The sequence below is a fragment of the Dendrobates tinctorius genome, unplaced genomic scaffold (genome assembly GCF_039654945.1).
Source record: "Dendrobates tinctorius isolate UK_male_01 unplaced genomic scaffold, ASM3965494v1 ptg000350l, whole genome shotgun sequence".
Classification (NCBI taxonomy): Eukaryota; Metazoa; Chordata; class Amphibia; order Anura; family Dendrobatidae; genus Dendrobates; species Dendrobates tinctorius.
Genome location: NW_027362016.1, coordinates 291,840 through 307,840, shown reverse-complemented (window position 1 = coordinate 307,840; position 16,001 = coordinate 291,840). Strand labels below are relative to the sequence as shown.

General features: G+C 41.7%; 1 protein-coding gene across 1 annotated transcript; it reads right to left on the bottom strand.

The window, feature by feature from the left end:
* Positions 1-9,271: 9,271 nt before the first annotated feature.
* UPK2 (uroplakin 2) lies at positions 9,272-14,849 on the bottom strand. The gene is made up of 5 exons (XM_073562391.1): positions 14,713-14,849; positions 12,539-12,670; positions 12,059-12,191; positions 11,905-11,963; positions 9,272-9,720 (listed from the first exon to the last, which is right to left on the bottom strand). Exons 1-5 carry the CDS (start codon positions 14,762-14,764, stop codon positions 9,584-9,586), a joined length of 513 nt encoding a protein of 170 aa, XP_073418492.1. The 5' UTR covers positions 14,765-14,849; the 3' UTR covers positions 9,272-9,583.
* Positions 14,850-16,001: the final 1,152 nt, after the last annotated feature.

Below are 16,001 nucleotides of genomic sequence, written 5' to 3'. Positions count from 1 at the left end.
AAACTCATTAACCCCCATAATGTCCTCAGGTTCCCCCCTCCTCCCCCATATGTTCCTCATCTTTCTCCACCACACCACATGAATATGTCTGCACCCTGGCCTTGCTCCGAGTCCTCACACACTGTCCTCATTAAATTTACTCCCCCTGCTCCCTCCCTATCCATTCCATGGGACTCTGCAGCCATCCCCCAATCTTTCCTTGCACAGTCGGTGGTGTCTTCAGCTCCATTACCCGTCTGGAGCACTTACCGCACCAACCGCAATGCTGCCTCACTGCCTGAGTCTTCGCCTCTGAAGAGCCGGCATGTGATGTCAGCAGCGTGATCATGTGACCTGATCACGCTGCTGGCGCAAGCGGAAGTGCCGGCGGCGGTGAGGCGCCACTGTGCTGCTCTCCAAGTGAGTCAGACAGTGTATGTACTAGCATCTGAAGATGCTAGTACACAGACGAACGCACTTTCTCTGCGCCAGCTGTCAGTTTGACAGCTGGCTCAGAGAACGGGAGAATATGAGTGTGGGGGCGGCAGAATGCCGCCGACGGGGAGTCTCATTCTTGGACCGCCGCATCAGCCAGCCTGATGGCGCCCCCTGTCGGCTGTGCCCGGGGAAAATGCCCCAGCTACCCCCCCCGGATACTCCCCTGTGGTCAAGGGATGGTTTTTTAAGTAGTGGATGTATGATGGCATGCTTAAATAAGAAGGGAAAGATACCGGAAGAGAAATAGAGGTCAAATATTTTAGTTAGGTGAGTGGTGTCAGCAGGGGAAAGGGACTGGAGGAGATGTGACGGAAATGGGTCACTGGTGCAAGTGGTTGGGCGAGAAGATGCAAGGAGCCTGCTTACTTCTTCTTCTGTGACTGGTTTAAAATCAGAGAGTGAGCTAGATGCAGTGGGGGAGGAAGGACAGTGCATGATATGAGGTGATTGGGAGAGAATTTCCTGTCGGATATGGTCAATTTTTTCTTTGAAGTAATTGGCCAGATCGTCAGCTCGAAGCTCCGTGGTTGGGGCCTGCACTCTTGGGTTGAGCCGGGAATGAAAAGTGTCAGAGACGTTTAGGGTTATTGGACAGTGAGGTGATGAGGGTGTTGAAATAGGTTTGTTTGGAAAGGTGAAGGGCAGTGTTGTATGTTCTAAGCATAAACTTATAATGGATGAAATCTTCGTGTAGATTGGATTTTCTCCACAGACGTTCGGCACACATGGAGCACCGCTGCAGGAAACGTGTTTGCAGGGTGTGCCAGGGTTGTTGCTCTCTGTGTCATGTTGTTCTATGTATAGAAGGTGCAAATTCATCCAGGGTACATTGAAGTGTTTCATTGTAATGCTTCAGTGCAGAATCAGGACATGAGAGGGAGGAGATAGGGGCCAATGAAGACTGCAAGTTCTTTATAAGTTTTTGGGTGTTAGTGGCCTGTATGTTTCTATAAGTATAGACAGTGGGGGTGACCTGAGCGGCCTGGCAGTTCTTGATAGAGAATGAAAGAAGGTTGTGGTCAGAGAGTGGGAGAGCGGAGTTTGCGAAATCATCCACTGCACAAAGCCGGGAGAAGACCAAGTCGCAGGAGTTTCTGTCTTCATCCATTGGCGAATTAGTAAGCTGCGAAAGGCCAAACGAGGAGGTTAGAGATAAAAGGTGGGTAGCAGATGGGGAGAGGGGAAGAGCAATGGGGATGCTGAAATCGCCCATGATGAGGGTAGGGGTGTCACAGGAAAGAAAATGTGGAAGCCTAGTGGCAAAATGATCCAGAAAATGATGGGAGGGGCCGGGAGGACAATACACCACCGCTACTCGCATGGAGAAGGGGGTGTAGAGTCTGACAGCATGGACCTCAAAAGAAGGGAAGACAAGTGAGGGTACTTGAGGGATAACCTGAAAGGTACATTTTGGTGATAGGAGCAGACCAACACCTCCACCTGCTCTTTTGTCTGATCTTGGGGTATGAGAAAAGTGTAATCCCCTATATGAAAGAGCAGCAGCAGCGGTAGTATCTGATGCTGTGCTGGATCCAGGTTCAGTAAGAGCCAGGAGGTTAAAAGAATTTGAAAGGAAGAAGTCATGGATTAAGGAGAGTTTATTACACACTGAGCGAGAATTCCAAAGGGCACAATTAAGAGAAACAGAAGGCATGCAGGGAATATTAATAAGATTAGAGGGGTCTCTGAGTGTAGCAGTTGGGGGGTTTGACTTTCTATAACATGGGAGACCAGGGTTGGGAGCAATGTCTCCTGCGACTAGGAGAAGGAGGATAAAAAGAGTGAGCAGATGGTTAAGGGATTTGTGGGAGTGTCTCTTATGTTGGATGGTGGGACTGACAGGATCTGCAATTTAACAATGTGAAAAGAGCATGAGTGCTATACATAGGAGAGGAAACGAGTGAGGGGCCGATATGGATGGAGTGTAGAGAGTTAATGCCAGGGCGGTGGATGTGTGTGAATGCAGCAGCCAGGATATAAATTATACAAATGCATATGGTAAATATGTGTTGTAATCCAAATGTACAGGGAACAGATGTATATAAATGTCTTACCTGTCTCCTGCCCTGTCTAACTGCCATGTTATAACTGCCTTATACTTTGATCAAATGTACTTCGATTAAATGTACATAAATACCCCCTGCATAAATACTCCCCCAAGCTAGGTCTGAATATATAGCAGGCTAGTTCTCCAATCTTAAAATAGTAATTACACCGCGCTATACTGGGAAAGACAAGGGTTTATATTAGACTACTCACTTGATAATGTATAGAAAAAACAAGATGTCCTGGAGGCTGGTTGCCTGGTCTTGGAAATATGGATAGCTGGCACAAAAAGTGGGATGAATAAATGAATGAATGAATGAATAAATAAATAAATAAAGCCAATTTTTTTTTTTTTTGTGTGTTAGAAAATAAGCTACTCACTTGTTAGTGTATAAAAAAACCGCAATGTCCTTAAGGCTGATCGCTTTGTCTTGAAAATGTAAGTAGCTGCCAATAAAGTGAATGAATAAATAAACAAGTAGAGTACGCTTATCTTACAAAAAGGGGGGGCAACCCCTTAAGGGTTAAAAGAGATTCTGCTAGACTTATTTATTAATGAATCCGACCATAAGTGCATCCAACCTTGAAACTGTTACTGGGATATTGGCTGGCACATGTCCCCTAATCCTAGTTTAAATATAATTACTAATAGAAAAATTTGAATATAAAAAAAAAAGCCAAAAGGTACCAAGGAATAATGATAGAAATAAAGGAATAAAGATAATTAAAATAGATTAAAAAATGAGAATGCAAATATATATATAAAAAAATATATATATCAAGAATAATACTAAAAATAGGAAAAAATATATAAAAATAAAAACTAAAATAAAAAGTAAAAAGTATGTGCATATTTCAAAAAGCCCCATTTTATCGGGCCCTGTTTTTCGTTTATGGGCTGATCAAAAAGTCCGACATTCATATGAAATCATGTGCATACTTCTGATGTAGCTTCACTTTTAAGCCCTTTTGTTTGGGGCTTAAAACTTGTACCAGTAAGTGAGGAAAAAGCTAGAACGCATAGAGCTCAATTTCGTGATTCAAACCTGCTGGGGCTAGAGTGTCCAGGGTAAAAATCCATCTGGATTCCACTCGGGACATTGCTTTGAGATAGTCACCCCTTCTATGATTTGGCTTAACTAATTGTATGCCCATATAGGAGACACCTCTGCATGATCGATTGTGCATGTCTGCAAAGTGGCGGGACAATGGATGTCCCTTATATCCCTTTCTAATGTTGTCAAGGTGCTCCTTAATCCTTACTTGCAGAGGTCTCTTAGTTCTGCCTACATACATCTTCCCACAGGGACATTTTAAAATATATATAACGCCTGATGTTTGACAGGAAATACTGTCTTTAATGTGAAAAGTATTCATGTTAGATGAGTCCGTGAAGCACTGATGGAGTTTTTTTGGGGTTGCTGTTCTAATACAGCATGCACATCTCCCACAGGATTGAAATCCCTGTGTGTTTGGGCTTGACCGGACTTCTTGTTTTTTTTGTTTTTCCTCGTTACCAATCAATCAAACTAAAACTGATATGCCTAAGCAGGGTAAACTCCTCACAAATGACCATATTTTGGAAACTAGACCCCTCAAGGAACTTATCAAGATGTGTGGTGAGCACCTTGAACTTTCAGGTTCTTCACAGAAGTTTATAACGCAGAGCTATGAAAATAAAAAAATAAAAAATTTTACCCAAAAATGATTTTTTAGCCTTAATTTCTTTATTTTCACAAGGGTAATAGGAGAAAATGGACACCAAATTTGTTGTGCAATTTCTCCAGAGTGTGCAGATAACCCATATGTGGTGGAAAACCACTGTTTGGGTGCATGGAAGGGCTCAGAATGGAAGGAGCACCATTTGACTTTTTGAACAAAAAGTTGACTGGAATCGAGAGGGCGCCATATCACATTTGGAGAGCCCCAGATGAGCCTAAACAGTGGCAACCCCTGACAAGTAATCCCATTTCAGAAACTAGATCCCCCCCAAGGAATTTATCTAGATATGTGGTGAGCCCCTTGAACCCCAATTGCTTCACAGAAAATTATAGCGTTGAGTCGTGAAAATAAAAAAAACAAATTTTTTCCACAAAAATGTTATTTTAGCCCCAATTTTTTTTATTTTCACATGTGTAACAGGAGAAAATGGACCCTAAAATTTGCTGCAAACAATTTCCCTGAGTACACTGATACCCCATATGTGGGAGAAAACCACTGGGTACACATCAAGGCTCAGAAGGGAAGGAGTGACATTTTGGAATGCAAACTTTGAAACAGTGGAAATCTCTCACAACTGACCCCATTTTGGAAACTAGAACCCCCAAAGAATTTTTCTAGACATGTAGTGAGCACCTTGAACCCCCAGGTGCTTCACAAAAAATTATAATATTGAATCGTGAAAACAAATCACATTTTTCCACGAAAATATTATTTTAGTACCCAATTTTTTATTTTTACGAAGGTAATGGGAGAAAATGGACCCCAAAATTTGTTGTGCAATTTCTCATGAGTACGCTGATACCCCGTATGTGGGAGAAAACCACTGTTTGAGTGCATGTAAGGGCTTGGGAGGTAAGACGTGATGTTTTGGAATGTAGACTTTGATGGAATGGTCTTTGAGCTTCAAGTCGCATTTGGAGAGCCCCTGATGTGCCTAAACAGTAGAAACCCCTCCAGAAGTGACCCTATATTTGAATTAATTTAGTGTTTTCCTGGTATGTGAATTTTATAATGTGGTGGCTTATACGTAAACTCTGTACGTCAGGTTGCATACGTCATTTGTGTAGTGTACGTCAGGTTGTCATACATGAGTTACTGTATATAGTGTACGTCAGGTTAGCATATGTGAGTTGTGTAAGTCAGAAATTAATTTAGCAGTCCATGGATGTATGGTGCAGTTTGAAGCATTCTTTTATACACAGGCCAGGTTTGATGGGGAAGGTGTTGCATTGCAAAATAGTGTCCTTGCATATCCCCCTTTTTTGCAACTTCCTTTCTTTGAGGTTTGATGGACCTTACCATCAAAATGTTGGCCTTCTGTTCTAGAAGTACTGGGGACCCTCCTATCTGACTGCCAAATATTAGGGCCTTAATTACTACCTCCTGTAACTGAAGATACATACCAGTCTGGCCTGCACATTGTGACAGCACAAAAGCATTGTACATTGCTTTCTGTATGATGTGCATGGCAGCTTTTTTTACACCTTGGCTTTTCACATAGCACCGTACAGCTGGAGGATTTGATCAGAGAGATCAACTCTCCCCATGTTCTTGTTGTACCCTATTATTACATAGTCTGGTTTGTGGACCTGTGTAGAGGTATCTCGTACAGTGGTGGAGGTGCTGCCATCACCATGTATGGTGGTGAAGAAAAGAATATCCCTCTTGTCCTTGACCACCAGCATGTTGTCGCAACATTGGGCTCTGTTTTCACCCTGTCTGAGCAGTTGCCCAATTAGCGTCTTAAGGAGGCCTTTCTGATTTTTGCAGACAGTACCACAGGCTGTGGTACCTTGCACAGAGAGGGACTTGAAGAGTGGGATACAGATATAAAAGTTATCTACGTAGAGATGATAACCTTGATCCAGCAGTATGCATCAAATCCCACACAATTTTCCCACTCACTCCCAGGACAAGGGGGCATTCCCTTCATAAACTCTAAATCTGTTGGTGTACCACCATGAGGTACTCTCACACAGTTTGTAGAGCTTAATTCAGTACATGTGTAAGGGAATGAGAAAAATATGTTTGTGTATCTTTATGCTGGTACTGCTACACCCTTAGGTGTATTACCAATGTTCAGTAGTGGTACTGCTACACGTATAATATATGACATGTATATTGTTACATTGATGTGCACAAGGTTAGGGAAAGTTCAGTTGGCAGGGTTGGCCACTAGATTGGGGGCATGTTAATGTTCACAGTTTGTAGATAGTGTAGATAGTACAAACACATAGTTAATTGTATATGCTGCCGGATAAGCTAGAGACAGCCTTGGGTTAGGGCAGAAGTCCAGAGGCACCCGAAGGGTCCACACGGGCAATAAGCCCTGGACGCGGCATTGGTCTCGCAACGTTAAAAGTGAGAAGTCCAGCCTTCCACTGCACCAGCACAGCACAACAACGGGCCAGTACAGCAGAATGTGGAAACTCATTGCTTGGTCACATACCGGGGTGAAACGGTCAGGTGAACCCACAGAAGCAGTAAATACAGATAGAGAAGAAGCGGGGCCAGTGCAGAGGGCAGTACATCAGATCAGGGCTCATCCTCAGTGGCTACTGACTCCAGCGACTAATGATCTTGTGTTTGGTGCGAAACAGACCGAGGGATGCTTAGCCGTAGCCGAGCTGAACAAAGAGGAAACTGAGAAACCGTCAGGGACGGTCTGACCTGGGCCTGTGCAGAGTATGCAGGGAAAGAAGGAACCTTGTTGTGCGAAGCCTGTTGTAAACACTGTGAAGACTTTGGAAATTCTGTGTAATGAACCAAGTAAAGATGTCTTTGAATTTTCCTTGAAATGGTCTCCCACTGCATAGGGAGGACCCTGAAGGAGCTGAATCCGGAGACACAGGTGTGCTGACTAGTGAGCATGACTTTTCTGTGAGGAGAGGCCAGGACACCAGAGTCCCAATGTCCTCAGCTACAACTACAGTTCTGGACCTCCCTTACACTTGTACCTATTACTAATCAGGTATTGTCGGAATTTGAGCCTCCCCTTGAAAAGTATTAGGGTTTCATCCACGCAGATGTCCCTTTATGCCCTGTACCACATACAGAAGAACTTCCAGCTCCAAATGCACCAGAAACAGTTTGAGTTGAGTCAAGTGAGGAAGAAGAGGGCACTTGGTGTCATGAAGCATCTTCCTCTAACAACCCAGACTTTCTGTCAGCGAACTCAGCTGAACCACACCATATAACAAAATATGCTGATGAATGATTTTTTTTTGCCAGAATACTCTTAAGATTTCAGACAGTGCTAATATATATGATGAATGATCTTGCTGGAGATTTGGATATGCCCAAGAGTAAGGCCCCTGTCACACATCCGTGTTTCCGGTATGTGTGGCATCCGTTTTCACACTTACCTGAGACACGTACACACGCACACCCATTATAATCTATAATCCATGACAATATGTACTGCACACATGCACATGGATGAACTAGGTGTGACATCCGTATGCCATCTGTGTGACACATACCGGAATAGAATGCAGAATTGAAATGAAAGATTTTTATGCGTTAAAGATGTGCAAAGATAAACATAGATAGCTATCTATCCGTGAGATTTATTATTTGTGCCTTGCATGTGTAGCTTACTGTACATGGCTTAACCTAGTTAATGAAAAAAATGACATGGGGCCCCCCCATTTTTTTGTAACTAGCCAAGGTAAAGCAGATAACTACAGGCTGATATTATCAGTGAGGGAAAATCCATGGTTATTGGACCCTTCCTAGCCAAAAAATACCAGCCCACAGCCACCCCAGAAGTGGAGCATCACATTAGATGCGCCAATTCTGATGCTTTGCTAGGCTCTTGCAGATTATCTTGGTGCGTTGGCAGTCGGGGTAATGGTAGTTGGTGTTGATATCAGTTGTGAATTGTCCAAAAACACAGCTGACATCAAGCCCTGGTGTTAGTAATGGAGAGTAGTGATGAGTGAGTATACTCGTTGATTCGGTTTTCCCGAGCATGCTCGGGTGTCCTCCGAGTATTTTGGTGTGCTCGGAGATTTAGTTTTTGTCGCCGCAGCTGCATGATTTGCGGCTACTAGACAGCCTGAATATATGTGGGGATTGCCTGTTTGTTAGGCAATCTCCACATGTATTCAGGCTGTCTAGCAGCCACAAATCACGCAGCTGTGTCGACAAAAACTAAATCTCCGAGCATGCCAAAATACTCGGAAGACACCCGAGCATGCTCGACAAAACCAGAGCAACGAGTATACTCACTCATCACTAATTGAGAGGTGTCTATCAGAAACTCTCACTACTAACCCATTAATAATAAAAAAACACACATATAAAATACTTTATTTTAATAAACACTCCTGAACACTTTCTCTGGTTCATCATTTTATTAAAAAAAATAAATCCCACGCAGGTCCAACATAGTCCAGGTAGTCCAACATAATCCACAAATGGAAACTTGAAAAACAGAAAGAAATAAAATCAAGACAGTTCCCCTTTCAGCAATTAATTATAAAAAAGAGTTCCCTCTCAGGTCCTACGTAGTCCAGCGTCATCCCCAAATCCAGCTCATGCTGCACGCAGCGAGACCCGGAGACTGTGAAGAGCAGTAACGTTACTGACATCATCTATCTTCACAGTCGCCGGGTCTCGCTGAGTGCAGCATGAGCTGGAACTTTTTTTTATAATAAATTGGTGAACGAGGGAAAGTGTCTTGTTTTTCTTTCTCTCTTTTTGTATTTTTCAGGTTTCCATTTGTTATTGGCATAACAAAAATATTCTGCATCTTTATATTTGCAAAATAATAATGTTTCAAACTACTGAAATTATTATGCATTATTAATTATCATTAAGAAATGGCTCATTTCATAACTGAACCTGACAACTTTTGAACAATTGCAGTACAGTGTTCTCTGCATTGATCCCCCACTGAGAAAAATGTTCCCACCAGGCTTCAGGACAGCCACCTCCATAACTAGCTAGAATTTTTGAAAATTGGTAGAACAGTGTAATCATACAACAAACACACGTTTGGGTTTTTTTTTTTACCATTTTTAATAAGCCAGGACCATTGTATTAGTTCCTGTTACATTTTTATCAAAATGGACAGAATCCAGCTAAAGTCTGAGCAACCATGCTCTTCATTCACTCATCTGTAAACCGTCCCCTTCCCAGAGTTATACATTGTACAGTTATTGTAAGGAGAGGTGCATGTAATACTATGTACACTCAGCGCCCAGGCAGGGCCAGATTAGTGCGTTAAGGTGAGATGAGCGTGTTCTCGTCGTTATGTCATTCATGGCAACATTTCCAAAATTTGTAAGTCTCCATGTAGGTGGACAACACCTCGGTGATGTCATTTCAGAGTTTATTTCTTTCCTCGGCCACTCAACACCAGCACAACGATAAGTCCAACAACGAGCAGGAACATTGCGATACATAATAAGACTGTAATCACCACCATTCCACCACTACGCCTAAATACAGATGGCGGTCCCAGCAAAACTGTAAGGAAAGAAATGTTGGTTATTTTCTGCGACATGCATGTCATCTAACCTACAAAATTATCAATGTGCTAAGGCTTTCTATTCTGTCTGACCGACTTACAGGTACCAGATGATGAATGTTGTACTCATTAGCTATCATGACTGGCCACCACTAGGAACCAAGTGCCTATTTTCACTTTACTGGAGTTTATGTGACTAGCTTGTGGAAGGATGAGCCTCCTTAAAAGACCGCCGGTCGGTGACATAAGAAGCTGGTTCCTCTCACTTCCGCACTGGGAGGTGAGCAGGGCCGGTGATGTCATGTCTACTGAAACCTGCCAGGTGGTATGTCCTAATAAATGAGAAAGGTGCTTAGTACTTTCTGTCCAGTACCATGATGTGACCGGCTGTGCTCACTTTCAGTGTGGACATGAATCAAGACACTATTCTCTTTGAAGTAATACTTATGGCAGACCAATGGTGAAACTTGAAGCTTGTGGGCCTCAATGTAGAATCTCCAATGGGGTCCCCAAATAGCATAGGACTTTAATAGTAATAGGCTTTTGACATGGGACAAAGAGACCTTTGGGGACCACCTAGTCTTCAGGACCTGGTTACAATTGCACCTATCATAGTTATGCCCCTGTGTCAGACTATAAAGTCTGAAAAATTGTTAACCTCGTATTCAATATAATTTACAATATTTCTAACATAAAAACAAATTTTCACATCATTATTTGATTTAATCTTTTTCATTTCTTTATGATTTATGGTAATATATAAGAGCAACTTTAATTATTGTGGAATTTTTAATCTGTTTTTAATTTTTTTATGGTGGGAGGAACCAGACATCTTAAAAAAATCAGTTTTATTATACTACAGGGTAGGCCATTTATATGGATACATCTAAATAAAATTGGAATGGTTGGTGATCTCAACTTCTTATTTGTGACACATTAGTATATGGGAGGGGGAAACTTTTCAAGATGGGTGGTTACCATGGTGGCCATTTTGAAGTCGGCCATTTTGGATCCAACTTATTTTTTTCCAATGGGAAGAGGGTCATGTGACACATCACACTTATTGAGAATTTCACAAGAAAAACAATGATGTGCTTGGTTTTAACATAACTTTATTCTTTCATGAGTTATTTACAAGTTTATGACCAATTATAAAATGTGTTCAAAGTGCTGCCCATTGTGTTGGATTGTCAATGCAACCCTCTTCTCCCACTCTTGACACACTGATAGCAACACCGCAGAAGAAATGCTAGCACAGGCTTCCAGTATCCATTGTTTCAGATGCTGCACATTTCGTATCTTCACAGCATAGACAATTCCTTTCAGATGACCCCAAAGGTTAAAGTCTAAGGGGTTCAGATCAGGAGACCTTGGTGGCCATTCAACTGGCCTACGACGACCAATCCACTTTCCAGGAAACTGTTCATGTAGGAATGCTTGGACCTGACACCCATAATTGATGGTATGGTGTGGTATATGGGGTACAAAGATAGTAGGGCCATTCTTCATCAGTGGAAACCTCAATGCCACTGAATATGTGAAATTGCTACATGTTGATGTGTTGCCCTCTTTATGCACTGAAGATGGCACGTTCCCTGAGTTTTTCCAGCAAGATGGTGCACCACCACATTATGGGTGTCAGGTCCGAGCATTCCTAAAAGGAATGTGACCCCCTTAGACTAGCATTTCTTCTGCGGTATTGCTATCAGTGTGTCAAGAGTGGGAAAAGAGGGTTGCATTGATAATCCAACACAATGGACAGCACTTTGAACACATTTTATAAGTGGTCATAAACTTGTAAATAACTCATGAAAGAATAAAGTTACGTTAAAACCAGGCACACCATTGTTTTTCTTGTGAAATTCTCAATAAGTTGGATGTGTCACACGACCTCTTCCCACTGAAAAAAATAAAATTGGATCCAAAATGGCCAACTTCAAAATGGTCGCCATGGTCACCACCCATCTTGAAAAGTTTCCCCCCTCCCATATACTAATGTGCCACAAACAGGAAGTTGATATCACCAACCATTCCCATTTTATTTAGGTGTATCCATAGAAGTGGCCCACCCTGTATAATAAAATACACATAATGACATAATTGTAAAGCACCATGGAATAAATTACACTATAATAATAATTGTATACATTATTTTTTTTTATAATCTGTTTTTTTGCACTTACCGGTTTTGGTTGCGAATGTAACTTTATTGAAGGGTACTCCATCGATTGTGTACGAGGCACTGTAATATAAAACAAATGGTGTACCATTTATACCTTGGTCAAATTAGTATTTTTTTACATAATAAGAAGAAAAATGAATGTCGGAGATACTCACGTGTAGGTTTGGTTAGGAGTCAAGCTCACAACTTGGTAACCAACATTTATGGTTGCGGCATCGCCATTTTGGGAGTCATTAACTACAATAACGTCACGTCTCAAACGACATTGAGGCACGGGGACCGACAGCGCTGCAGAGAGAATTATGCTCCGTGTTACAAACACTATTTGCAGAACTTACTAAAACAATTAAAATGTAATATGTCAATGGGGCTGCCGACAATGCAATAGATGATCGATATATGGTCGCCACTGGGCTGAATGATTCACAGCTCTGCTCCGAACCCAAAAGTCTCATATTGGGTGATCCTTGTACACAGCATCGGCATTAAATGGCAACTGCTGGACAAATGCAATTTTGCAAAGTAAAGAAATATCCCAACGTGACCTATGCTCTTGAACAAATTGCTAAATCAAAAATTGCATAACTGTTTTTTTTTCTTTAGAACGAGAGTACTGAGAACTTCAGAGTCCATACCTTGAGTGGCATTACCACCTATGTTAAGCGTTGCAGTCTTCAATGAATATTTACAAGCCGACGGGAAAGCTATGACAGCAGTATAACCCAGGGGATTGGCGACAAGGCCGGTGGCAAGCGTCGTGTTATCCTCTGTAGTGAAATAAAAAGGAAAGAGATTAAAGTTCCAAGTGATATTATACAAATGTCTGTCCGACAGTCTAAGGCCGGGGTCACACTGGCGAGGAATACGGCCGAGTGAGAGGCGCTAAAAGCACGCATTACACACGGACAAATGATTCTCTATGGGGCAGCTCTCATCAGCCGTATATTTCTCGTCCATATTCTACGGTCCGTGCAAATCGCAGCATGCTGCGATTGTCAGCGTACTACGGCCGTAGTACGCCAATGCAAGTGTATAGGTGCGCAAAAGATACGCATTACACACGGACCAGATGTGTGACTTGCGAGAAATACGCACCCGGTGTCTTTTAGCAAAGTCGGCAATTCAGTGCGCTATACAGTAAACTCACACTGACAGTTTTAATAAAGAAATGAAAGAATAGATATAGACACATAGAATACACATATATATATATATATATATATATATGCATTCTATGTGTCTATATCTATTCTTTCATTTCTTTATTAAACCTGTCATAGGGCTCCATTATATGTCCATTTTGCAAGGTGACGAGAAAATCTCGCCATACGGATTCCATACAGATTACATACGGATGCTGACATGCGCAAAATACGCGACCACACCTTGATTACGGATGACATACGGAGCACTGTTTAGGGGCCATTGATCCGTATTACGCATGTAAAATACTGACCGTATTTTGCGTTGGTTAGTGTGACCCCGGCCTAAGGCTTCGTTGACACTTCAGTGATTTTTCTCGTACGCAAAAAAACGGTCCATGTTTCATCTATGTTTTTGATCACAGTTTGGTCAGTGTCACTTTTTACCATTAGTTTCATCAGTTTTTCGCCATTTAAAAAACAAAATGATAGAGATTTCTCAATCTTCTCATGTCAAAGAGTCCATGAAAAACGGACAACACATGGATGGTATCTGTCTGCTGACCAATTTTTTTCAAGCTATGAGCACAATCTGTGAAAAGCATGAATAGCACTCGTACAAGAGGTCCTGATGTGTGAATGAGCCCTAAGGCTGTTTTATAAAATCCATTAAATAACCAAAAATGGATAAATATTTAGCTATCGGTAGCCATTTAAAAGTCTGTATACAGCGGCAGGCCGGCATAAAAGATCGCTCAGCGTGCATAGGCTGCCATAGTTCTCTGCATTGTTTACACAGGAAGAACGATGATCTTTTGGGCAAATCAGAAGATCATTTTACCCTACGACTGAACTTTTTGCTCGAGCAATTGGCAGCCTCTTACTCTGTACGATGATCATGAACGATCCCAGGAATGCACCTAGAATTTATGTAAGTACTAGGGGTAAATTATTGGCATGTTGAGGTCCTGAAATTACGTTGTGTATTACCCACATAACATGGTGGGGCATAGGGAGATGTCTACACAGGACTGATACATGTCGAAATCATCACAAAAATTCAACAGATTTGCTGAAAAATTACAACAAATGCATTTCGAAGCGCGATACCTGTGGTGGAAATCCACAAGAAAAATTGACATATTGCAAATTTCAAATCATGCGATTTTGGTAAATTTTATCCACAATGCTGGCACTGTAAGACGCAGCAACATTTCTGCCTGGAAAATCAAGCCCAAAAATCCACTGTACATCCTTCCCTTGTGCACATACTCTACATGTCTCTATGGTCTGGCTCCACATTTTCACATCCTTCACTATTGCATCCAGTGATGTCTTTCCTATGTGTATTCTGCAGTGCAAATGCATCTACAATGCCCTTCTCTAAAGCCTCTAGGTTAGACTATGTAATAAAAGGGACAATCCAAATATTACATTGCCATTTTCATAAAAAGAGTCAAAAACCCAACATAAAAAATCTGACAAATCCATAAAAAGAGACAAAAACCCAGCATAAAAAAATCTGCCAAATCCATAAAAAGTTAAATATCCCAACATCAAAAAATCTGTGAAATCCATAACAAGAGTCAAAAACCCAACATAAAAAAAAATCAGCATCGATCCTGAATTAGCAAAAATATACAGATCTATAACTGCTTCAGACTTACGTCCATATGAGCTGGTAATGAGAAGCAAAGTGGAAAAGACTAATAGTAGCATGGTGCCTCCAGTGAGTAACTGCGCTCAGTCCCAGGTTGGATGTTAAATGCTGAAAACATAGATACTGGTCTTACAAGAGAGTTTCACCTGCCCCAGATCAACCAATCAGAGAACAGAAGGGGAAAGAATGTGGATATGCTGGAAAATCACCACTCCAAACACACCCTGACCTCGGAAAGCATACCCTCTCCCCCTTATGAGCCACCGGTTTGTCCCCTTACACCCACATTATTATACAGAGGCCCTGAGATACATAGCTGAACTCTCACATTCTATTCCGCATCACTGGTCTGTGGAATCAGTGCTGTGACATAAACAACACATACAGGCAAATTCATCAAAGCTTTTAAGGCAGAAAATTGGCGTAAAAGGCTTTGAAAAGTTGGGAAACTTTTGCGCAATGAGAAGTTACACAAAACATTTGCAACTTTTGGCATATTCACGCCTGTTTGAAGCAGCTCCATCAATAGGTAGAGCTGGGGAGAATCCGGGACATGTTGTCGATATGCCAACTCTTCAAATTCAGCAAAAGTACAAGCATTTCTTACACCAGAAATGCTACTCCAGTCACTGACTGGAGTGGCATTCCTGGTGAGGCGCATGCCACTGAGAAGATGCTTCAAAGTTAATGAGTGGCTTGTATCTCCTAATAAATACGGCTCACCATACTCAAGCAAACTCTTCATGTAGACTGGCACACTCAATGTCAACCTTAATGAGTTGACTGCTAAGGGTAATTTCAGAAGTTGAGTTTTTGCAGCATTTATTTCTGCAGTAAAAACACGCACACTTGTGCTTTTGTTGTGTTTTATTTATTCATTTAAATTGGTGAAAAATGGTGCAAAAATGCTGAACGAATTGACAAGCTGCAGATTTGAAAAAAATGCACTGATGGTTAAAATACGGAAGGAGAAAAGCAGCGTGTGCACGAGACTTCAGAAATCTAATTCATTTTGCTGGTACTGTAAAATTGTGTTTTTATGTAGTGAGAAAAAAAGAAAAACATTTCAAAAACGCAGCATGTGAACAAACCCTAATGCCAGCCAAGGTACGAATCTGTATGTAGTTCTCAAAACTGGAGATGTGATTGTGAGGACGGTTTTATATTGAGGATGAACATGAACATACGCCAGGACAAAATGTATGACTCCCAATATAAGCCAGGCTGCAATACCAGGGTTTTACATTGTCAGCCTCAGTGACTCTAATGACTGCACATGGCTGAAGCGATATCATA

Bases quoted from the DNA above. Each gene is read 5' to 3' on its own strand.
- UPK2 (XM_073562391.1), bottom strand. From the start codon at position 14,764: ATGCTACTATTAGTCTTTTCCACTTTGCTTCTCATTACCAGCTCATAT. The intron at 12,192-12,538 runs GTATGGACTCTG...TTCTCTCTGCAG, and splicing joins AGGTGGTAATGCCACTCAAG to CGCTGTCGGTCCCCGTGCCT. The intron at 9,721-11,904 runs GTAAGTGCAAAA...CTTTCCTTACAG, and splicing joins TACATTCGCAACCAAAACCG to TTTTGCTGGGACCGCCATCT.